The 24,650-nt window shown below is 39.7% G+C and overlaps 2 protein-coding genes across 9 annotated transcripts in view; one reads left to right on the top strand and one right to left on the bottom strand.

Moving 5' to 3' along the window:
- CALML6 (calmodulin like 6) overlaps positions 1 to 23,305 on the top strand; it is a 208,329-nt gene extending 185,024 nt beyond the window's left edge. Inside the window, exon 7 of the mRNA XM_050931667.1 lies at positions 21,978 to 23,305. The gene's annotated coding sequence lies outside the window, so the exon portion shown is untranslated. The remainder of the gene's footprint in view (positions 1 to 21,977) is intronic.
- Positions 1 to 24,650, bottom strand: part of CFAP74 (cilia and flagella associated protein 74) — a 96,183-nt gene that overhangs the window by 48,524 nt on the left and 23,009 nt on the right. For 7 of the 8 annotated variants that reach the window (XM_050931626.1, XM_050931628.1, XM_050931629.1 and 4 more), the window contains 8 exons: positions 20,532 to 20,705; positions 20,123 to 20,233; positions 18,380 to 18,482; positions 17,369 to 17,526; positions 13,302 to 13,512; positions 12,178 to 12,357; positions 6,461 to 6,634; positions 3,672 to 3,790 (listed from right to left, as the gene is read on the bottom strand). In XM_050931626.1, the coding sequence (XP_050787583.1) occupies positions 3,672 to 3,790; positions 6,461 to 6,634; positions 12,178 to 12,357; positions 13,302 to 13,512; positions 17,369 to 17,526; positions 18,380 to 18,482; positions 20,123 to 20,233; positions 20,532 to 20,705 (1,230 nt within the window). The other variant, XM_050931630.1, reaches the window with a different exon arrangement.

The following is a 24,650-nucleotide window of genomic DNA, read 5'->3' as shown; positions in this document are numbered from 1 at the left end:
TCATCCAGATCTTGTTAAGCACCATGGCTTATCTTATTGAGGTGGCTAGAAATTCAAGGCACATCCTATCACTACAAAGTGGCAGAGGGCAGTGAGCTGTAAAATAGAATCTCTCGAGTATGAAATCAGTTATTGTAGTAACATGACTTGTGCATTTCAGTGTGGAATATATTGTGTCACTTCACTGGGGTACAACAGAAACATCAATGTCAGAAATTATTTCCTCAGGTTAGCCTGAAGAATTGGCAACTTTGATTTTCAATTACATGCAGAGCAAGCAAGTCTGCTTCAAGCTATTTCATCTGTTAATAAATAGCATTTACACACACAATACTGCCTTTTTTCACCTTTAAGCCTGATCATAATTGGTCTTCTTTTGTTTGGTTTAATAGAGTTCCAAATAAATGTGATATTTCCTTTTTTTTAAATTAAAGTTACAGTGAATTCTTGTGGGAATAATTGATATTTTTGTGGTTTCAGAACATCTCACTCTAAGATTAGCCCATGAAGAATGCTTAAAAAGAAAGACCCGCGATGCTCTCATTTGCTGATTCATAGGTATACAAAGGAATTTATCAATATAGTCATTTATTGGAATCTGTTCCAACAGGACAAAATATTTTGCTACACAATCTATTGTCAATATTATGTTAAAGAATTGATGTAAACATCCCTAGAAATTTCCATTTAAATGATCTTTGTTATAAAGATTTCTATTCCTTTATTTCATCAGCTCTTTTCATCTTAGCCTTCATATGAACTACCAATAATCAGGAAGTTAACCTGACCCATACCACAGAGGAGGGCAACTGGATAGGCGAAACAATTTATATGTTAATGTAAAATCCCTTTTAGTGGCCCAGACAGAAACTCAGGTCCCTTTTCTCTAATTACCAGGGTGGTTCTTTGCCTTTTTCATAGTGCCTGATACATTAAGTAAAAAACAACAGAAGTATTCATTCAGGGGTTGAACCAAAGCCCACTGAAGTGAACAGGAGTCTTTCCATTTACTTCAATGAGCTTTGGATCAGCCCCTTGTTCATTATCACTTAGATACTACAGAGATGGGCACGTTAGATTAACCACTATTCTCTTAATCCTCATTTTGCAAGACCAAGTAATTTTTCCCTTCCCACTGGCATGGAATATTAATGATTTTAGGTAGAAGAAAAAGTCAGATAATTCTTATGCCCCATCCCGCCTCACTCTTTTTTGTCTATTTATTTATATTGCAAGATATTTGGAGCAGGAATCAGTTATCCTACATCGGCCAGATTCTCAAATGCTCAGCACCCACAACTGGAACCAGATTTTCAGAAAAAAAATCAACTCCCTTGTAGGCACTTAAGTAAATAGTCAGATTCTCAAAAGTGCTCAGTTTGCTGGATGCCAGGCTCCTTTGAAAATCTGACCAGTTATTTAGGTGCTTAATTGGGATCTTAAAATCTGATCTCAGCTGTGGCTGCTGAGCCCTTTTGAAAATTCTGGTCCATGTCTATACACTCCAGTGGTTTTCTGTGCAGTTAATTTATAACAAATCGTCTTGTCACCAATGTGTGAGTGGAAAGTGAGCATCTAACTTCCTTAGGTGTCTTTAAAAAGAAATGAGTTAAGGCTGGGGATTTTCAAGCAGCTAGAATATGGAAGGAACTATATGAAATTCAATTCTATTTTGTCTAAAGACCTTCATGTAATTACCAGAAACAAAGGGTAGGAATTAGGAAACAAAGGGTAGGAATAAATGGTCAGTTTTCAAAACGGAGAGAGGTAAATAGTGGTGTCCCCCAGAGGTCTGTATTGGGTCCAGTCCTATTCAACATATTCATAAATGATTTGGGAAAAGGGGTAAATAGTGAGGTGGCAAAATTTGCAGATGATACAAAACTACTCAAGATAGTTAAGTTAAGATTCTGAAGAGCTACAAAAGCATCTCACAAAACTGGGTGACTGAGCAATAAAATGGCAGATGAAATTCAATGTTGATAAATGCAAAATAATGCACACTGGAAAACACAATCCCAACTATACATATAAAATGATGGGGTCTAAATCAGCTGTTCCCACTCAAGAAAGATCTTGGAGTCATTGTGGATAGTTCTCTGAAAACATCCACTCAATGTGCAGCGGCAGTCAAAATAGCGAACAAAATGTTGGGAATTATTAAGAAAGGGATAGATAAGACAGAAAATATCATATTGCCTCTACATAAATCCATGGTATTCCCACATCTTGAATACTGCATGCAGATGTGGTCACCTCATCTCAAAAAAGATGTATTGGAATTTGAAAAGGTTCAGAAAAGGACAACAAAAATGATTAGAGGTATGAAACAGCTGCCATATAAGGAGAGATTAATAAGACTGGGACTTTTCATCTTGAAAAAGAGATGAGTAAGGGGGGCTATGATAGAGCTCTATAAAATCATGACTGGTGTGGAGAAAGTAAATAAGGAAGTGTTATTTATTCCTTCTCATAACATAAGAACTAGGGATCACCAAATGAAATTAATAAGCAGTGGGTTTAAAACAAACCAAAGGAAGTATTTTTTCACACAACGCACAGTCAACCTGTGGAACGCCTTGCCAGAGGATGTTGTGAAGGCCAAGACTATAACAAGGTTCAAAAAAGAACACAATAAATTCATGGAGGATAGGTCCATCAATGGCTTTTAGCCATGATGGGCAGGGATAGTGTCCCTTCATAAACTTATCAAGCTGAGTCTTAAAGTCAGTTTTCTTGCCCCCAACTGCTCCCCTTTGAAGGCTGTCCCAGAACTTCCCTCCTCTGAGGGCCAGAAACCTTCACCTAATTTCAAGCCTAAACTTGTTTGATGGCCAGTTTATATCCATTTGTTCTTATATCCACCTTGGTGCTAAACTTAAATAACCCATCTCTCTCCCTGGTATTTATAGAGAGCAATCATATCTCCCTTCAGCCTTCTTTTGTTTAGGCTAAACAAGCCAAGCTCTTTGAGCCTCATTTCATAAAGCAGGATGCATGAGGCCTCTGCAGGATCGGAATAAATGACCAAAGGTACCACTGTGAGTGTTGTCCTAGCATTTTGAACATCTTTGGTACAGTGATTTTATTCAACACATTTCTGTAAAAAGGGTCAACAACTGACAGGTCATCTTGCCAAAGAGCACATCTTAAAAAAAGATGCCTGAAGTAAGGCTCCTAATTCTGTGTCCAGACACCTAAATGAATGTTTCTCAGAACTATTGCAAACTATGGCCTCATTTAAGTGCTTACATTTGGATTTAGATGTCTAATTTTAGCCACCCTTTTTTTCCCCCCAAGTCTCAGCAGAGATGTTATGTCTGCTGCAATTTACGTTTTGGAGCGGATGGTCGTAAATAAAATCCCATTAGCACATTTTTAAAGCACAAGGGTAGAGGGTTCACATAAGGAATCTAATGACCTTGATGCTATGCTTTCGTACTGTACATGACATAAATGAGAGATGGGAAAAGGAAGAAGGAATAGCAAAGGGAGATGAGATTTGTTTTGGAAGGTAATTTTTTACAGCTCTATTTAACAGAACTGACTCTACTGAGAATAAAATATAAATGCAATAAATACAAGAGCTTCCTGCTTGTAACTTTATCAGATTGTTCTGATTTTAAGGGTGCAATAAATCATCCTCTCAGATTTTGAGCCTGTTTACTTACTGAATATTGATGAAATCCTTGAGATGCTCACTGACTCCCACCAGCTTACAGAAGTTAACACTGTAGGATGCATTTATCAAAATTATCTTCTTTTTGTAGGTTTTACCAACATCAAAATCCTAGAAATAGCACATAGATTAAATCACACCTTCATGGAGCTGGTAGCATTTTCACATGTGATAATGATTTTTTTTTTTTTTTACGTGTACTGCAGTAGCATCCAAAGGTCCCTATGAGGATCATGGCCCTTTATACTAAGTGCTGTACAAAAACATTTAGGAAGCTTATCTGCCCCAAACAATCCACTTTAAGACAAGAGACACAACTGGGCAACAAACAGCAAGAAGGAGGTGGGAACTAGTAATAGGATCATGTGGTAGCATTAGCCGGCTGTGTGCACAACTTGATGTTTCCAAGCCATTTTATTGGTTGCCTGCAGTGAATGCATATAAGAATATTATTACATCAATGTTTGATTCAGGGTCTAGTACTCTGAGCACAGGACTGAGAACCAGAAACTCCAAGACAGTTTTGAAATCAGTCATTAAACTATAATCTACACTATGGCTCCAGCTAGTTTTTTAAAACTGGTTAGGATTTAGAGGAAATTTTCCCAGTGCATACCCTTCCCCAGTACACACTAGGTCAAAGGGTCCCAGTTCTAAAGGTGGAATCCTGTAGCAGCAGTTCCCACTGACTTCAAATGGAATTGTGAAAATTATAAATGCTACACATGTGTTAGGTATTATTTACTGCCTTTTAGAACTGTATTTTATAGGCGCATTGTCATCAATGAATTACATATTATTAACAAGGAAAGCTAAATAATTACCCAACAGTAGATTAACGCTAATTTGCAAATTGTTTACAAATATGAATACCATCTATTATAGGTGCAGATAGCATATAGCACTAATTCACTGATTCATCTGGGCCTCCTAAGAAGGGGGCTCCCAGTCAGTCAGTGTGCCTGCAGTCACCGTAAAGGAAATAGGAATTATTCTGCAAGTAAAAAGAGAGGTAACAATGGAATAGAGGAAACTACAAAAGAGTTAAGAGCTGATCTGCTGGTCTTTTTAAACATGGGGATACTTTTAAATCTCACATGTAATCTAATTATCAGATTTTTAAAAGTGCTCAGCACCCACAATTAGAATAAGATTTTCAAAAAAGCTCAGCTGCATTTAGGCATGTGAAGCGATTGGCTTTTCAAATGGGCTCTATATCCACCAGTGGAAGCTACTAGGTGAAAATTGGGCCATGTGAACCTTTCTGAAGTAATAGGAACTTCACGCTAACCATATTTTTGGAATGAGCTTATAATTCATTACTAAAATTGTGTATGAAACTCCAACCACAACAGAATAAGGTAAGAAGATTTCTTCCTCTGGCTCTCATCTGTTTATGAGGCTGTCATCCTTTGTTTAGTTCCATATGAAAAGAAATATGAAATGATCACTAGAGTGTTTGCCGAAGGACAGGGCACATAAAGGCAAAGCTTTCAGTCTTGTTGATAATGCACTTTAAGATTTAAAAAGACTTCTCGCATCTTGCCTGAACCTTGACTTCAGTTTGATTCTTTCAGAGAGTTGTGTGTCTGCTTGGATACAGCCACTTCACTTTTCTAGCATGTTCACGGTTTTCCTTGGGCATGTTTTTAAATGGGGAAATGATACTGTCCAAAATGGCAAAACGCTTTCTGAAATTTCAGAAATTCACTGCTGAAAAGCCACCAGTTTGAAGCTTCATAAGGGATATCAGAATCTTTAAGTAAAACAAATTTAGTTCTCAAAAAACTGAGCAGGGAAGCATTGCAATGAACTGGCAAAATAAAAGAGCTATAATACCAGGGGACAATAGGGGGCTTGGAACATGCTCCACCTGCCCTCAAGCATAAATATACCTAAGAGCTAGAGAAGTTTGCTAAGGAGTTAACACTCTGAAGCAAGAAGCCTGCATATATCATATCCGTGAAGCGCTAGGGCTAGAACCAGCCCTGCCCCACTATGTGTTTTCTCCCATATATATGAAAAACCACAGCAGAAAGGCTGCATGAGGGAGGATATTTCCACCCAATTCTGCCATCCCTCTACACCCAGTGAGAGCCCACTCTTCCAGTACTCCATAGTAGGAGATATTCCAGAGCAGGGCAGACAGCTTGGGAAGTATGGTCTGTATATCAGTTATATACCTACCACCTAGCTTACCCATGTCCCTTGAAGGAATAAACTTTGGTGCACTGACCACGAATAGGGATGAGGCTGGCTGAAAAGTTGAGTTCATATTTGATGCTACGAAATCATTAAAGTGTGCCTATTTGGGGAACATTTCACAGTGGCCCAGAAACTGGCTCTGTAAGAGGTGACAGCGCATGGTGGGTCTGGGGGCGAAAAGGAGGAGAATGTGACATTGTGTTGAATACTAGAAAGCTATTGTTCCTGTTCATAATTAAATTATATCTGACAGTGGGATACACGACTTTCTTTAAGCAGCTTTTTATTACATTAATATTGTATTTATGCCACATAACCTAATAACTGTTTCAGGAGTAAGTAATTTATTTTTAATTGATTAGCATGGAACATAGCCTAACAAGAACCACATAATTGTATCTCTTCAGGCAGCTTCAGATTATGTGCTGACCTTTCTGACTGTTTTAATTCCTTAAAGTCTGAAAGCCCATTTAAGTTGATGGGAGTCTTGCCTTTGATTGCAATGAGCTTTTGACTGAGACACTGGTTTGTATATACAGTAAATACACAAAGCCACAATGCAAAATGTGCACCAACCTTGAAGTGAATAAGACTTGGTTTGCTATAAAAAGGACACCCCTTAAATTCATGATCGGACACAACTTGTTTGCGAATAATTCCACTTCGAAGTTTCTCCAAGTTTTCAGTGAAAATCTTTCTTTCCATTTTACTTGCACCTAGTGGTTTTGGATCTGTTTCATCTTTTGGTACCTAATAATTGAAATCAATAAAAATGGTAATTTATTGATAAGAAACCATAGTTCACAGATTTTTTGAACATGCTTGCATTTCACCAAATTTTCAGAACAGAACCCTAATTTTGAGCTTACAAATTTGTGCCTTAAATCTGTTCTAGAAAACTCAGTTTTCATATTTTAATTAGCAGGCACTGATTGGATAGCTAGGTGTATAACCAGTTGATTTGTATGTGCAAATGCAGCATGTAGACAGACAAATGGTTATGCATTCAAAATTAAAGGCTAATCTGAGGCCTCTTGAAAATCAGGCTCAATGTATTCTCTAGACTAGACAGTAAGAAGAGAATATGATACTGTAAGTCAGTGGTTCCCAAACTTGTTCTGCCGCTTGTGCAGGGAAAGCCCCTGGCGGGCTGGGCAGGTTTGTTTACCTGCTGCGTCTGTGGGTTCGGCCAATTGTGGCTCCCAGTGGCTGCGGTCTGCTGCTCCAGGCCAGTGGAAGCTGCTGGAAGCAGTGGCCAGTATGTCCCTGGAGCAGCGAACTGCGGCCAGTGGGAGCCGCAATCAGTCGAACCTGCGGACGCGGCAGGTAAACAAACCGGCCCAGCCTGCCCCGCCAGGGGCTTTCCCTGCACAAGCGGCGGAACAAGTTTGGGAACCACTGCTGTAGGTTAACAAAACATATTTGCCAAATCTGCTCTCAGATGCATGCATGGAGTTTCCACAGAGATGGATAAAGTTATCAGAAAGTAGAATGTGGCCCTTTCAGGAAAAGCTGAAGAAGCTATCATTTAAAAGAAAAAGACTATAGGCCCAATTTTTCAAAAGCGTTAAGAAAATCTGCCTGTGCCGTTTTGAACATGTGTGTAATTCCAATATATTGCATAACAAGGAAATATGTGGTTTGGGCCATTTCTCACTTCCTCCAGATAATTCAGGTTTTTCTCTTTTTACATTTAAAGAGTCAAGGAGAGGAACAGCTGAATACAAGTACTGAAAACTGTCGTCTATATAAGAGGTAAAGTGGCAGGGAACTGAATAGATAGAAGGTGTTACAGTAAATATTTAGGCATTCAACCCTCTCATTTTAAGTTCTCTTTCTGATTACTAGCACTCTTCCAAAAGTTCCATCCACATAATGATAATCATTACGGGACAATCTACTGAGGAGGAATTTTATGTACTGTTGCTGATCCTCTCCACCCTTGTTTCAATTCCGAACTGAGCTAAAGCCCAAATGGCAGTTTGTTGCTGGTTACCAAACTATAGCCTGTAGTTTAAGCAAGTGGAAAATAGTCAAAAATGATGCAATTAATAATCAAAATACTTGGGTATCATGATAAAGAATCACATGAGTTTTACTATTGCCTCATTGTAGGGACCAGAAGCTGGAGGATAAATTCTGTCCATCAGTTTATGCAAATCAAAAAGACCGAAATTGTGCCTTCAGGGTTTCAGCCAGCTGAAAGGAATCAGACATTTTATGTTTCATGTAAACATCAGTAAGGGAAAGAAACCTCCCAGTGGGACTAGGTGTGTGCTGTATAGAAGTTTCCTTTGATCAGTTTTAAATGTCTTCTCTTTCATTGAATGTCCCCAGGCTCTTGTATAACACACAAGAATAAACTCAAGCACCTGACTTCCCCTCACATACCATTTATTATTTTATATACCTCTATCATACCTCTACTCTTTGTCTCCCCTCTAAACTAAACAGTCTCAATCTTTTCAACAACTCATCCTCTTTTTTCCATGCCTCTAAACCCCAGGGGTGGGCAAACTTTTTGGCCTGAGGGCTGCATTGGGTTTCAGAAATGGTATGGAGGGCCGGTTAGGGGAGGCTGTGCCTCCCTAAACAGGCAGCATTGGCCCGGCCCCCATCCCCTATCCAGCCTCCCCTGCTTCTCGCCCCTGACAGATCCCCGGGACTCCTGCTCCATCCAATCCCCCCTGTTCCCTGATGGCCCCCCTGGACCCCTGCCCCATCCACCCCCACATCTCCCTGTCCCCTGACCACCCCTGGACCTCCCCCCCTTCCTGATGACCCCCCAAAACCCCTGCCCCATCCAATCACCCCTTCTCCCTGACCGCCCCCGGACCCGCTACCCCTAACTTCCCCTCACCCTTAACTGCCCCCCCGTCCCCATCCAACCCCCCCTCTCCTTCCTGACTGCCCCCAGCTGCCCCATCCAACCCCTCCTCTCATTCCTGACTGCTCCCCCACCCTCTGGACCTCTACGCCATCCAACCACCCCTTCTCCCTGGCCACCCCTGGAACTCCTGCCCCCATTCAACCTCCCTGTTCCCCACACACTGACCACCCCAACCCCCTCCACACCCTGAGCCCCTGACCACCCCTCGAACTCCCTTGCCCTCTATCCCACCCTGCTCCCTGCCCCCTTACCATGCTGCCATGCCACCCGGCTAGAGCCAGCCACACACTTAGGGTGACCAGACAGCAAATGTGAAAAATCAGGACGGGGGGCAACATATTACATAAAGCTACAGGATTTTACTTATGATATTACTAAAGACATGTTCTGAGTCTGAGGAAGAGTCACAAACCAGGCCAACGTCTCAGCCAAGTGTCAACAAAATCAAATGGACTACCACCTGGTTAAGTGGCCATTCTTTGGTAGGAAAGAGGACATGGTCAGAAATCTACATCTTGACAAAAGAAACAGCTGAGGGTTCCTGTCCACACAGACTTTTGTCTCCTGAACCTCAGCTGGAAATGATTCTCGAAGAAGAGAAAGAACTATAAGAAGAGATAGAAGGCGCCCCAAACTATTCCTCCCTTCTGTCTATCCAAGGTTTCCACAACACCTGAAGAACAAAGGAAACAGCGTTGGACAAGATTTGTGTATATCATTTTCTGTTAATAAAATGATAGACTTTATATGAACTTTTATTGTCCAGGAAAAAGCTGGGCAGTACAAGACACACATTTTGGGGGGAAAGTCCGGGTCTGGGAATTTGCTGGTGATGCTCTGCAGTGTAATTCAAGCAGAGGTGGCTCTAGGCATTTTGCCGCCCCAAGCATGGCAGGCAGGCTGCCTTCAGCGGCTTGCCTGCGGGAGGTCCCCGGTCCCGCGAATTCGGTGGCAGCCTGCGGGAGGTCCACCGAAGCCGTGGGACCAGCAGACCCTCCACAGGCATGCTGCCAAAGGCAGCCTGCCTGCTGCCCTCACGGCGACCGGCAGAGTGCCCCCCGCGGCTTGCCACCCCAGGCACGTGCTTGGCATGCTGGTGTCTGGAGCCGCCCCTAAATTCAAGGGTGGCTGGCCATAGCAGTCTTGCAGTAAATCTATGAGTAATTTACGTGCTAGAGGTGTGTGAGAGCAGACCAGGAGTGATAGCTCTCACAGCCAAGCACTGTAAAAGGCACCCCAGGTTGGAGATCTGGGGGAGGACAGCTGTTCATCAATCCAGATTGTACCCTGGGTAATGTCACAACACTATAAACACATTTTATATAGTGACAAATAAATAAATAAATCCAGTCTCTGAGCAGGAGGGAATCAGAAGCCCAGCTGCTTACCAGCCAAAAAGCAACACAATGTTGACAGCTGCACACCCGCCTCTCACTCTCTGGGTTTAACATAGTATAAAGAGTGAATGAGAGATTCTGGGTTATCAGCATCTGGACGTGAAAATCTCTTTACCACTGTAAAGAGGTTAGATGCTCAGAAAATACAAGGGCAAATCCAGAAGACGTACACAGCCCTCAACCAGGTAAAACACCCTTACTTGTGTCAATGAGACAGAAGGACAGACACTGTCATCCGCTACATCAGTACCTATCTGGAGTGGCTCCATTAAGTTCAAGAATGGTTCCTGTTGTTAAGCATGTCCATTTCATGGTGTGGGTCTGTACTGCTTTCCAGTATATTGTGTTTAACTGGTCACATGATAGTGCAGTGTTTACACAGAAATTAGAATCAATAATGGAATATTTTGCACTTCATGATGCCTGTTAGCCAAGGCTCTCAAAGCATCTTGGGAAAAATTATCTCAACAGAGGGAAGCTTGTAAGAGGATTTATTTTAACAATAAATTGTACTCAGTGGAGTTACTTCAGGTTTACACTGATATAACTAAGAGCAAAACCTGACCCTGAGTATGAACAGTAGGATTGGCTTAATGGAAATATGAGAGAAGTACGTACTTTTGCCACTGAATGAGAAACTGTTTCCGCACTTTTACACTGGCCTATGTTGTCTCCAGTTTGTTTACTTGAAAACTGGCTAGCATTACAGAGAGACCAACATACAAACAAAATAATCATTTAATTGGAATTGCAAATGCAAAAATTTAGTCATCTACAGAAATTTACAAACACTGCAAAATATTGTGATTTCTTTCCAGTGAAGCTATTGTGCTAAAACTAAGCTTTGGAGCTGAATTAAGCTTACTGGGTTAAGGCTGCGCTAAGCTCTTATTATACATACTTGTTCATCTGAAACACTGTGAGCCAAATTTATCCCTGATGTGCAACTCTCTTGACTTCAACAAGCAAGGACTTCGGGGGCTATAAATAACTGATCAGAGGTGTTTATAAAGGATATTTTGTACGAGAAGAATGCCATAGTTGGTAGAGGAGCCTGTGACTGGAATCTTGTCAACCCTGTTTGGCTTCTTTCTTTGCTACTTCTCTTCAGCTGGAACCCAGCCTCCCAACTTCTGTATGAAGATATTCCAACCTTCCACTTGTTTTGTACTTTGCACCTGGGCAACACTATGTTCTGACTTTTGTATACAGCAATACTGCCTCTTCCCCACTTAAAGTGAGTCTTTTTCTGAACTTCCTGAGTGACTGACTGCTCAACAAAGTCAACTAACTTTACAGCCATCTCAGCTTTGATGCCAATTTATTTTTTCCATGGAAAGAAAATACATTTTTACTGATGGTGCCCTTTGATGCTAAATTCTACTCTCAAGATCACATGTGACTTAAAAAAGAGATCTATGGAAGGTATGTGCCTTAGGAAAATGTGCAAGAGCTTGGCAACATTATGAAAACATCAGTTTCCACTTTGCATATGTACATTATTTATTTCTGATCAGAGCTTTAAATGTTGTTACTTTGCTATACTGAAAGATGTGTTTTCTATGCCAAGCACTGGGTGAAAAAAAATGTTTTCCACATGAAATGATCTTCATTACCAGCTCAACAGAATGTCATGTTCAGTTTTAAAAGTCAAACAAACCAGCAAACATGAAGTGATATATGTCTCCACAAATCTTGGAACTAAAACTAAGCCAGTTAATTTTCTCTATATAAGAGAACAAACATTATGAGAATATAGTGGCAAACTTCAACTACTTTGACTGATAAGTATTTTAACACATTAGTGGTTCTGTTAAGATTTGCATCTGCAGGTACTTTCTTTAAAACAAAACTTTCAAATGAATTCTTCATGCAAGACTTTGAGTGCACATTCACACAGTGATAGCAAGAGTTGAAAAACTTCTAAAGGCAGTGAGAAGTCCAGTTTCTAGGAAACTAACAGTGGGAAAAACGCAGGGAATAAAATGAGAAATTAAAAGTTTTACCTTGTATAAGTTACATTCTTGACTCCAAAGTCCTGTAAACTCTGGCTCAGCTAGAGTCTCATTCGCCTCTTCATCATCATTTTCATGGCTCGTATCTTGCAATGCTGTTTCAGAAAAATCCATCACAGAACTAGATTTGTCATCAACTAAGGAACAAGCTGATGGAGTGCGCCAAGACTTCTACAATGAGACAGGAGCAAAATTCCAAGGGACTATTGAAACTATTGTTTTACTCCAGCAGCAATACCTTAAGAACAGACACTTAATAATATTTTAATAGGCTATGAAGTATGGATGTCTGGGACTGTTTTATGCTAATTAATCTCTAAGACATTGTGCACAGTGAAAACCGTATGTTACAAGAAATCACATCATGTCAATTGCAGGAGTTAGTAGGCTGGAAACTAATGTTCAGGCATAAGGTTATTCATTAATGTGTACTGCCAGGAAGCTGCTTCAACCTCTAATAAATGATGCAGCCCAATTTCATGTGTTGTTTTTAACAAAGTTGTACTGTGCCTATTTTCACCGGCAGATACATTTTTCCTTTCTTTTCTTTTTTTTAAATAACAAAGACTTACACCAGACCAGAAGTCACATGGGTGGATCTAAGCTGGGGACAAAACTGCACCCTCCTTCTCTCTGAACCAGCGGAAGCCTGGAATATTATGGAGGTAAAATACTTGTAGGCACTAGTTAAGGAGAATAACAAGTCTTGAAAAAACTACCCCACTTGCTTAGTATAAAAGCTGCGTGGAGAGGCTCCAAACAGAGCTGTGTTTGTCACTTGTGACAAACACTAATCTGAAACTAAGCCTACAACTACATTTTACTTCTGAGTTAAATAAGGAAGTGTTCCATCTCAAGAGAGTGTCAGAACTGGACTAGCAGACTGATACTGATGACTATTGAGATACCTGATGGGGGAACTATCCCATTGCCTGCTCACATTGTACTCTACAGCACCAGGCTCTAGCCAATGCAAATGCTTGTTCATAACCACCAACTCAAACTATTAATTTTCAGGGGTGAAAAAATATTATTTCCCTGCCACTCTGATAACAGCAGCCCTAAAACATTTGACCAATTCTCTAAAGGTTGTTAGGTATAATAGCATTGCTTACCTGCAGTACTGCTGCAGCTGGATCTTCACAGGCATTCTCAATATACTGCCATGTTTTGATTCTCCACTGTAAGGAATCCTGAAGTTTACCCTGACTCCTAAGTGCCTCTGCCCGAGCTTGATGTTTTTTCTGCTTCTCTACATACGCTTCCTCTTGCAAAATCCGAGCTACAATCTCAATTTTTCTAGATTTCTGCTGTTCTGTAAATTCTCTGTATTAAAGAATTTAAAAAATGAACAGAAACCAGAAAGAAAGTAAGAGAGAAGCCATTGTTGTGCACGAACAATACTACCAAAGGATCCAGATTTTTTGAGCCTTTAAGCTATACTGCAGTGATGATCTGTGTATGTCAAGATACCATGGGATTTTAATGATTTCTACTTATTTCTACAGACTAAATATTTTCAACTATGACTTTTAAAAAGACTTATTTGGGAAGGATATCAGGGCCCATTCCCCAAGGCTGAAAGTGACGTAAGATTTTCAAACTGTAATGTTCTCGACTCACTTCAGCTTTATCTTTTAATGGGATATTGTAAACTTGCGATCTAGTCAGTTTATAATAAAAGAACTCAAAGGACTGTCTAGTGTCTAGGTCACTAGCCTGGGACTTGGTAGACATAGATTCAAGTCTCTGCTCTGCCACAGACTTTGTGTGACCTTAAGTGATTCACTTATGGCACATCTACACAGTATATCATTGCGCACTACAGAGGTGTGATTTTTAAAGCACACTAATTAGTCCTTTTAGATTGTGCTAATGCATACAAAAAGTACCTGTTAGGATATAGATATTCAGGCCTGTCTGCAAAGGCCTATACTTTAAGAATTTAGGTGTATTCTTATCACTTAGCTAGTTATAGAGGTATAAAAGAAAGAATCAAAATCACTGTCTGTCTGTGTAATGGCCTTCTCTTACTGTGACAGTCTGAGGCCTATTTCTTAAGCTAAGCAGCAGAGTTCAGCTATAAACTGGAAAATGTACGGTCACATCCTCACATTCCAAGCTAGTCACATTGAAATAAGGCAATCTGGGGCTGTTAGGAAGGTGAGCCGATCTATCATCTCCAGAGAAATGAAATAGCCTAGAACATGTAAAAGGAAATTGAATAGTTTTCGGTCTGGTAAGAACTCACTTATCAATAGACACAGCTGGAAAACCCTTATGTCTGTATAGATGTAGTTGTGAAATCCTCCCTTCTGTATTGTTTTGTATGTTTATTTCATGGTCTCTGTCTGGTTCTGTAATTGTTTCTGTCTGCTGTATAATTAATTTTGTTGGGTGTAAACGAATTAAGGTAGTGGGATATAATTGATTAAATAACCATGTTACAATATGTTAGGATTGGTTAGTTAAATTTCAGTATAGTAATTGGTTAATGTATAGCTAAGCAGAACTCAACTTTTACTATCTAGTCTGCAGTCAATCAGGAAGTAAGGTGGGGTGGGAGGGTTGAGAACAGGGACTGGGGATGGGGGAATTGGGATCATGTTTTGCTAAAGGGGGAGATGGGAACAGAAACAGGGACACAGGCAAGGCTCTGTGGTGGCAGAGCTGGGAAGGGGGACACTGAGGAAGGAAACTGGAATCATGCTTGCTGGAAGTTCACCCCAATAAACATCGAATTGTTTGCGCCTTTGGACTTTGGGTATTGTTGCTCTCTGTTCATGTGAGAAGGACCAGGGAAGTGAGAGGGTGAAGGAATAAGCCCCCTAACAGTACCCAACAATACTATGTTAAAGCACAGTAGGTAATGTTTAGTGCACACCAGCAGGATCTACATGGAACAATTAGTATACAACAGGTTAGCGTGTTTTAGAAATCACACCCCTGTAATGTGCATTTGCCATGCTATGTAAACAAGCCCTCAGTCTCTCTATGCCTCAGTTCCAATACTAGCAGTTCTAGTGCTTTTAGTAGTTCTAGTACATCTCTGCCTCACAGCAATGTTGTGAGGATAAATACAGTACAAAGTTTGGGATGCTCAGATACCATGGTAATGGAGACCATATAAGTACCTTAAAAATAGAGAAGTAATTTGAGATCCTATATCTGCCCCTAAATCCCTCTGACAATTTCTGTGATTTTTGCAATAACATTTTCTTATATTTTAAAATGTTCTTTCTCCTCCCTGTGCTGTATCAAGGACCAAACCAAATATCGTTGAAACCGACTATAACCAAAGTGTAGTCGACACACAAAGTAAACAAACTGAAAAAGCAGGAAGAAATTTTTTCTCTATTCTCTTTTGGTTATCATAATCTTAAATGTTACTTGTAGGAATAGAAAACACACTTCTGTCTGAAATTATCTGATGTTGAAGCCATATCTCTTTAAAGTACAGACTTTAGCTAGCAGTCTAGGGCAGTTACGCTAAGCTAAAAAAATGAGTGTTAGTGGGGCCATTCTGTTGAGAAGGGAATTAACAGAATCCAGAGGAAAAATTGCTATTTCTATTTCTTTCATCTATATTCCTTTAGGTTCTGTATAATTTTCAGAAACAGAAATTATTTATAGTAAAGATTCAATTAGCTTCTGAGGTTTACATTTTCAACTGATTTGTTTGTAAATGATTGCTGATTCTAAATATAGGCAGGACATTACCTTTTGCACTTATATATTGACCCTTATATCACAAATTGCTTTATTAACAGTTAATTTAGCCTTGCAACCTTCCTGTGAAGCAGTTATGTGGCGTAACCTCCAGTTTACATTTGGGGAAACCAAGGCACAGAAAGTAGCAGTGCCAGAAATGGCAGCGGATGCTTGACTCCCAGTGCTGTGCCTTACCTAAAGACCATCTTTCTTCCCTACAATTAGTTCATGAGTTTACATTGCAGTCTACAGAAAGTTTAATAACAGAACATCATATTAGCCCTAAATCACATTTTATATGTAATTTTGCTATCTTTTAAAAATTGAACAGCACAAATTAAATTACAGATTACAATGGTTAAAGAATTAATTATTCTGTAAATAATTCAGGGACATATGCTCAGGTTGAGACTCAGAAAGGAGACAGAGCACAGATCATCTCTGTTATGGGAAGAAAGGACTAAGAGAAAAACAAAGGCACTTGGAGAAATAGTTAGCAGAGTAATAGCTGAAATTAGAAAGGAACTGCTTTAAGCAACATACTGTCATATACAGCCAATAGCAAGTCTAGCAGAACATATGATCCACACTGGGACTGCTATGTAAATTACAAGGGGAAATAGTGAAAAAGATGAAGGATTAGGCCTAAAAAAAAAAGGCAGTCTTTTCAAGGACAGAGTATCCATAACCCCTGCAGAATGTTTATTCATTAATTTTTTTAATGTGCATTTAGTGCTGGTGAAAGTGTCTGGTTCACAGCTCCAAAGATTGAAGTCTTCTATTTCTACGGATATCAAGTGCATTAGTTATTAGTCCCCACACTGCCTCCTCAATCTGCTTCAGTCCTAACCTAGAAGTCTCCCTGGCCAGTCATCCATAGCCTTACTGGTGCATCTGTCAATAAGAGTTCCACTTCCATCTGCTGGGTTTTCATGACATGGACACCTGGCCAGAGAATGGACAAAACTTCAGACCTATTCATATGGGCCATCTAGTCATGCTTAGATGGCAACAACTTTGTTCTTAACAAAGACCCCGATCGTGCAATTCAATCCATGTGGATTGACTCCCATGCAGCGCTCCACTGACTTCAATGGGTGTCTTTAGGTGTGGTAAGTTGTACCTGCACAGCTGCAGTGGCAGGTTGGGGTCATGGTTTGGATATGAACCAGTGACTCCTTCACGCTTTTTTAAACTATAAGGGAAAACAGATGAGTCAAATACTCAACTGATATAAATCAACCTAACTTCTTTGAGGCAATAAAGCTTTGCCAACTCATATGATCTGAGGATTTGGATTGATAGTTTCTAGCTACACAAGATTCCAAGAATCAGTTCAGTTCCCTGGGGTAGCAAGGCTAACAGCAATATAGATTTAATGTTTTCAGTTTCTGAGTGGAGTGAGGTGGAGATTCACTCCTGTATGAGTATCGACCTGGAGTAAAAAGTACACGAAGAAATGACTGCTTACTGCTTCTGCCTTTCTAACTCAACACGCTGTTTATGGAGAAAAATCTCCTTGGTGATGTCACCTCCTTCTGCCAGAATAGCCCCTCTCATCTTCACCTCTTGCTTTTTTGCCTCAAGAGCCTTTGCTTTGTCCCTCACCTGGAGGGTTTGAAGGGTTTCCTACGAAGTCATGCAAATAACAGTTACATATTTTACTCACACAATATGGAAAACAACATACAGAATCTGATTTTAGTCCCTTTCTCTATTCACAGATTGGTGGTGGATGTTTCTATCAAGAGGTTGCTTTATTCTTTTTAATAGTTGAACTTGTCTTTGGGTTTGTTTGGTTTTTGAAAATTCTTTAATTGTACCTTATTTTATTTGCAATAGTTGAGTCAATTGCACCCCCAGCTCACACAGATTACTCCTGCTTCTGGCAAAGAGCTGTGGCTGGGTCAGGACTAAATGCATGAACCATGTCTCTTGACCTCCAACCTCCTTCTCCAGGGCCCTCCCCTGAAACAAGTTACTCTATGCAACGTGTGGAAGACATTGGTGGTTATAATACAATCAGTGGCTAGTTAAGATAGTTAAGACCATCTTTTCAGACTCTGGAATACATAGGTTCAAACAGGTAAAACAAAATTATGATAGGCTTAAATCTGAATTTCTTCATTTTCCTGTTGGTTTAAACTATTGTAACTGTTTTATTTTAATATAAAATATTTCTGTATTAAGAGCAAGACAATCAACCATCCTATAGGCCAGATTCTGATCCCCTTACTCATGGAATACCATACTCTAGATGTGGTGCCACTGAAGTAAGTGAACTGCTTATGCAATAAGGTACTTACTAAATGAGAGTGAGGGTATTTGAATTTGGCCCTGAGTCTGACTCTAACCTTTAGTCACTAGACTCCTAGGTCATGTCATACCAGGGGCATGCTGAACATTGAAATGGTTTTCATTAAAATCTGTCACTCCAGAGAATCAATTGCATCACTACTAATCTTAGCAGTTGTAGAGGTACCCTATTGGAAGTTATGTTGTTTTTCAGGGACAGCACAGCTTGCATCCTTTTTTCCATATGCTCCTGAGTTTTCAGTTCTTCCTTTGCTTCTTTCTGACGAATTCTGTTGGTAGAATAAAGCCTTTCAGGTTCGCGTCCTGCTGTGAAGCATTCAGCATTAAAATGACTAACCTGGCAAACAGTAATTGTTAATGTTGCCAAACATTCCTCCTGTAGATTACACTGTGATAACTATGATAATGGGTACAGTAAAATAGAACATTTGGAAGAGTCTTCTACTTAGAACCATTTAAGTTTCAAAGGGCCACAACGTCTTTCAGATAGTTTGCTCAACAATGTATTTTCTTAAACTTCGAATATCAGTAGGTGTGTTTCATATCGAGATCAATGTCTAGCCACTAAAATATAGTAAAAATTCAGGTGTTGGTTATATAACCAAGACATACAATGACATTTACTAAAACCCTCAAAGGCTGATGCTTGCATAAGTTGCTCTACTGTTTACAGACTACAGATATACCCCTAAATATGGGCTTTTTCATACATGGTATCCCCCAAATCAAGCCTGAGAAAATCCCATAAGTAGTAACATGAATTTAAATATTAACAATAAAGAAAAATGTATTTGGTTAATCTTTTAACCAGTTGGTCTTTTCCATCTCTAACTACTACGATCCTAGATTCTATTCTAGTAGATACAATATATTTTGCTTGAGATATAAGATTCAGCAAGAAGAGTCAAGTAATGAATTCACTGGACTTAATTGTTGGCACCTTGTCCATAATGCCAAAGAAAAAACCAAAGAATAATAGGGAAAATATACAATTACCTTTCCAATGTATAAGGTTCTAATATACACGTATAGTTGATTTACAGATATTTTGTAGAGAGCTTCTGGCATAAAAATAAAAACTAACAATAGTTATTTACAAAAACATAAAGCAACATAGATTGCGCTCATCTCATTTACCACTGAAGTACAATACAGAGATGTAACAGAAACAGTGCAAAGAAACACTGTGCAGCAGTTTTAGTAAACACAGTGAAAACTACCATATCCATTTGAAACGTCAGAGGTAAGTAAGATATGTAATCATTTGATTTGGAATTCAGGTTTTCCCCGGTTAAAAAGTGTCAAGGGAACAACGAGCCTATGAGTGTCCAGGATTGTATATCTAAATCAAAACTCAACTCCTCCAGCAATACAGTGCCCCCTAAAACCACAGAGTGACATTGTCACAACAGACTCAAAAGGAAGGATCCCAACTACTGACTCACCCACACTATCTGGATTTTCCTCTGGGGCCTCTTATTCAAGTCCCTGCTTAGCTTGTGAGACCTGGCAGGATCACAGCACTAAGTGGTATGGCTGGAGATTTCTAAGGGCTTGTCTACACTTGTTATGCCGCTGTAGCACTTAGTGAAGATTCTACCTTCACCAATCGGAGAGCTTCTCCCATCGGCATAGGTAGTCCACCTCCTTGAGACGTGGTAGCTATGTCCCTCCTGTCAACCTAGCGCTGTCTACACCAGGGGTTAGGTCAGTATAACCACGTCAGTTGGGGCGTGGAAAATCCACATCCCTAAGCAATGTAGTTATATTGACATACATTTGTAATGTAGACAAGGGCTAAGTGTCACAATGTAATCTAGCTGTAAAATGTTTACTCTTAAAGGCTGAGGATCAGGTATCATTTCAGAAGATGTGTTACGACACTAGCAAGGGGAAAAGCTAATGGAACCTTGACATAGATTTTTTCAGAAACTGGACCGCTTTCTCATGATTCCTGTGTGCATCTTCGACTACTTTTTGATGTCTTCTCTCATACGCCTCACAGGCTTCCATTTCTTTTCTGCAAAACACAAATAAAATCCTGCTGGGCATAGTCCTCCTGTCTTGATGTACGAACAGCTCCCACTAAAGTCAAGGGGTCCTCTGCTTGCCCAAGGGCTGCAGGATTGTGGACTGTTGCCATTGGTTTATGCTGCCCCTTTAATTGTATTTCCCTGTGTAAATATTCTGTGGTGAGTACCTACATGAAGAGCCTTCCTAATTAGCATCCTTTGAGTTAGCAAACCTTTCCAATACCCAAATGAAATGGGCTAAAATAGTTGGGAAAAGGAAAGTGGATTATCAGTTATTGTGCTTACCTTTTTCCAACCTGTTGTTTTCGTTCTGCCAGCCGGGCTGCAGTCTTTTCTTTCTGAATCCTCTGTTCCGCCCGCTCTTTGCACTGTCTCTCTAGTTCCTCTTCATCCTGCTCAAGTTGGTCCCGGAGGCTTCCAAATTTCCCCTGCTCAATTTCAATCTGCCACATCTCATACCTTTTAAGCACAGGGTGAGGTGTTTTTCATTAAAGGGACCCAAATGAAATGGGCAAAGATAGTTGGGGAAAGAAAAGCAGATCAATTAATTACATATATTCTATCAATTAATTACACATATTCAGTGCTACCAGCTCCACAGTGAAAAAGGAAGTTCAGCCATGTTTTACTCTATGCCCTGCTAGTTTCAAAGGACATTATAGCTAAAAATCCTGGTAATGCTAGCATTAATAATACTTCTGATTTTTAGAGAGGTCACTTATATTTCTCTTTAAACTCCTCTTTTTCCTCACACTGGTATTTACCCAATATAAGGAAAGGCAGAATGTTTACTAGACAGTAAAGAATGTTTTTAATGCTTTCTTTATTCAAAACCACCTAGTTTGTTTGTAAGCTTTTTCAGTGATGGTCATTAGAGTTGACTATTCTGAGTTTTGACCAAGGTGCCTAGATACCATGATGAGGGGTGCATTAAGGATGCTTTAGAGTGATACAGGACATTAAATCTGAGTTAAAGTGTAAATATCCATGCCTTTACATCCATGAAGATCAGAGACAAAGTGTTAGGGTAAAATCCTATTGAAGTCTCTGGGAAACCTGTGTGCATATCACAGACAATATGGAGCCCTAGAACTGCATGAGACTGGAAAATGTGTAGGGTCCTGTTATATGTGAACCTGCCAGACCTGGAAATTGTAATATTCACATCCAGTAAAATTAGCCCTGAAGTCCCATTTTCAAAAGTGACATAGACATTTAGGAGCCCAACTCAATAGAACTTATGCTCCGAAGGCCCAGATCTATGAAATCAATGGGAGTTAAATCCCTAAATACTTTTGATCGGTGATTATCAACCTTTTTTCATTTGCATACCCCAAAAAAATTTCAAATGGAGGTGTGGACCCCTTTGGAAATCTTAGACATAGTGTGCAGACCCCCAGGGGTCCATGGACCAGAGGTTGAAAACCTCTGCCTTTGAGGATCAGGGCCTAAGTGCCTAAATGAGATGTAGGCTCTTAAATCACTTTGGTGCTCTTGAAAATTTTACCCATCATGTTACAAAGGGATATGACTGAGGCAGACACAGAATGTGGAGAGAACTATTCTCTGCAAGAGTGAAAGTCTTAGGACATTCTAATGCTTTCAGATGGAATCAGGAATTAGAAAGCACAACTTAACTAGCATTTCTTTGCCTTGTTTCAGGAAGTGTTTCTATCTGTTTGGCTTGTTCGGCTGTCACAATCTTTAACAACACTTTCTTTTTTTTTTTAGGTTTAATGCAAATCACACACCAAATGAAAGCATCAAAGAAGCTTTTTAAAGCTATTATGTAATTCTGAAGTAGGATATACTACTTTTTGGCTAATAATTTGGCTAAGCATGTCTATAAGCTCCTGCTTGCACTCACGCTTTGATATGGCTGCATTAGTATTTGAACTGCTGGTGCAAAAATATAAAAGAGTTTGCCTGCTACCTTCTGCAAAGATATCATTTTATTTTTTATCATCTGAATAATTTTGTAAGTGTGATGCATCATCAAAGAGCATGAAACGTTAATTTAGCAGAAAAATACAGAATGCTGCTAAACTGTCTCTATTATTTTAGTATTATAGTTCTCTAAGCGGTGCCTGGGAGACCGCAGCTAATAACACAACACTGTTTTATTCAAACTAAGAATGGTTCCAAATGGGATACGGGGAGAGTTAATTATCCTAAGTGACCTGCACACTTGAGATGATCACTAATTGATACATGCTACCTATGTTGCTACACTCATCAGCATCAGTTTTCTGTGGTTGTTGATGTTGCGTCCCCCTCATTTCCTTTTAAGAACTAGAAACTTAGTAAATCTGCATAGATACAATTCTTTATACATTATTCAGTTCATAATTGTGACAGTCTGCATTCCTACATCCACCCCTTTTTCAAGGCTATGATACAGTTTGTCTAAACTATGCCTTGTAAGCTATCTGAAAATTCATGATTTGCTGATCATTATTATCCTGGGAAAATATGTATGGCAACATTGTATGTAAAGTTTTAATATTCTACTATATGATGTTACTAAAACATATTCCAAATCTGGGGAAGCAGCCACAAACCACTTCGTCTGAGATAAAAGGCAAACTGGCACCTCAGCCAGGTGTCAATGAAATTAAATGGGTTATCACCTGGTTAAGTGGCCATTCTTTGGCAAGAAAAACGGTGTGAGCAAGAAATTTACATCTTGTCAAAGAAATAAGCTGGAGGTTCCTGTCCCCACAGACTTTCTGTCTCCTGAACCCCAGCTGGAGATGATTCTCAAAGAAGAGGGAAAAGTATACAAACGGAGAACAGACACCGCCAAGCTATCTCTCCCTTCCTCTCTCCTCATGGCATTGACAATACTTGAAGGACAAAGGAAGCATCATTGAACTGAGGGAGATATCCTGCCTGAAAAGAATTCAACCAGTAATATTGCTAGAACATGTGGTGAGAGAGACTTTTGCTTTGAATTCACTTTAGCTTGTAAAGTTAGGTGTTGTTTTTTACCTTTTATTTCTTTGTGACCAGTTCTAACTTTTATGCTTCATTACCTGTAATCACTTAAAATCTATCTTTTTGTAGTTAATAAACTTTTTTTTATTGTTTTATCTAAACAGTGGGCTTGTGTTGTCCAGGAGAGGGATGAGAAGTACAAGATGCGTATTTCTGGGGGAAAGTCTGGGAGTGGGAATTTGCTGGTGTTGCTCAAGGGTGGCTGATCATAGCACTCCGACAGTATAGTTGGGAGTAATTTCCATGCTAGAGGCTGTGTGTGAGCAGACCAGGAGTGCTTGCTCTAACAGCGAAGCAGTGTAGAAGTCACCCCACGTTGGAAAATTGAGGGGACACAGCTGTTCAACAGTCCAGACTGCACCCTGGGGAATGTCATTATAATGTATTCAGTAAGAATACATTGAAGGATAGACGTTAGAATCTTCCTATTAAGGATCACAGGGAGAAATGTCTACTTCACTCCACCTTTCTTCCTACTTCAGAATGAGACAAGGACGTATATGTCCCTAGCTGGTGTAAATCACCATAGTTCTACTGTAATAAACAGAGCTACATTGATTTATAGCAACTAAGGATCTGGCCCACAAATCATTTCCAAAACAGGGAATTGCATGGGTATATGTGAGGTCAAGCACTACTCTCCAAAGCCCTTGCTTTATGTGGAAGCTCGTGTAAGTTACTCCAAAATATTACATAGCAATTTATATAAAATCAACATTTGGAGACATTAATGTTTTGGCAAATGGCATCATACTCATTCAGTGGATAGTACACGGTGGATGCTAAGGAAATAGGGGAGAAATAGAAACCCAAGTTAACCTATGAATGTTGACATTAGGAGATTTTTTGAAACGTCCCTAGTGTTTTTCTCACATCTGAAAAAGAAAGAGAAAGACTGCTGAAGTGCACGTCAAAAGAGTGAGTAGGTATGTACTTGAAATGGTGGAACAGTAGCACAGGCAGCACTTTCTTTTGTAAACAAGAATCAGTTCTGACATCTGCAAGAGATTCTTTAGACAGTTAGAGAAGTTGCAGTCATGAAATACCTAACTTACAGAGAAAGACACTCTCCATGGTCCTTGTATATTAAGCATTTGGTTTCTCCAAAAGACAGCAAAGAATATAACTCATATAAATGAACCTCCAGTGTCCAGGTGTCTTTCAAAATTCTTGCTTACTATGCTGAATCTGACAGATATTTACTCAATTTCCCATGTGGCCCCAACATCAGCACAAAGTTGAAGGAAAACTTTTATGTAACAGCCAAGGAATGACTCTATTCAAGTTTAAACTGTGGCATCTGCAGGATGGAGAGCTTGACAAAAATAGAATACACTTCCCTCACATAAATATGCAGAGTGCTTGTTCTGCAAAAGTAACACTGCTAGTGTGGTGGCAAAAATATCC

This window comes from Gopherus flavomarginatus, chromosome 21 (genome assembly GCF_025201925.1).
Source record: "Gopherus flavomarginatus isolate rGopFla2 chromosome 21, rGopFla2.mat.asm, whole genome shotgun sequence".
NCBI lineage: Eukaryota > Metazoa > Chordata > Testudines > Testudinidae > Gopherus > Gopherus flavomarginatus.
The sequence above is the reverse complement of the archived record's forward strand: the minus strand, read 5'-3'. Positions and strand labels throughout refer to the sequence as shown.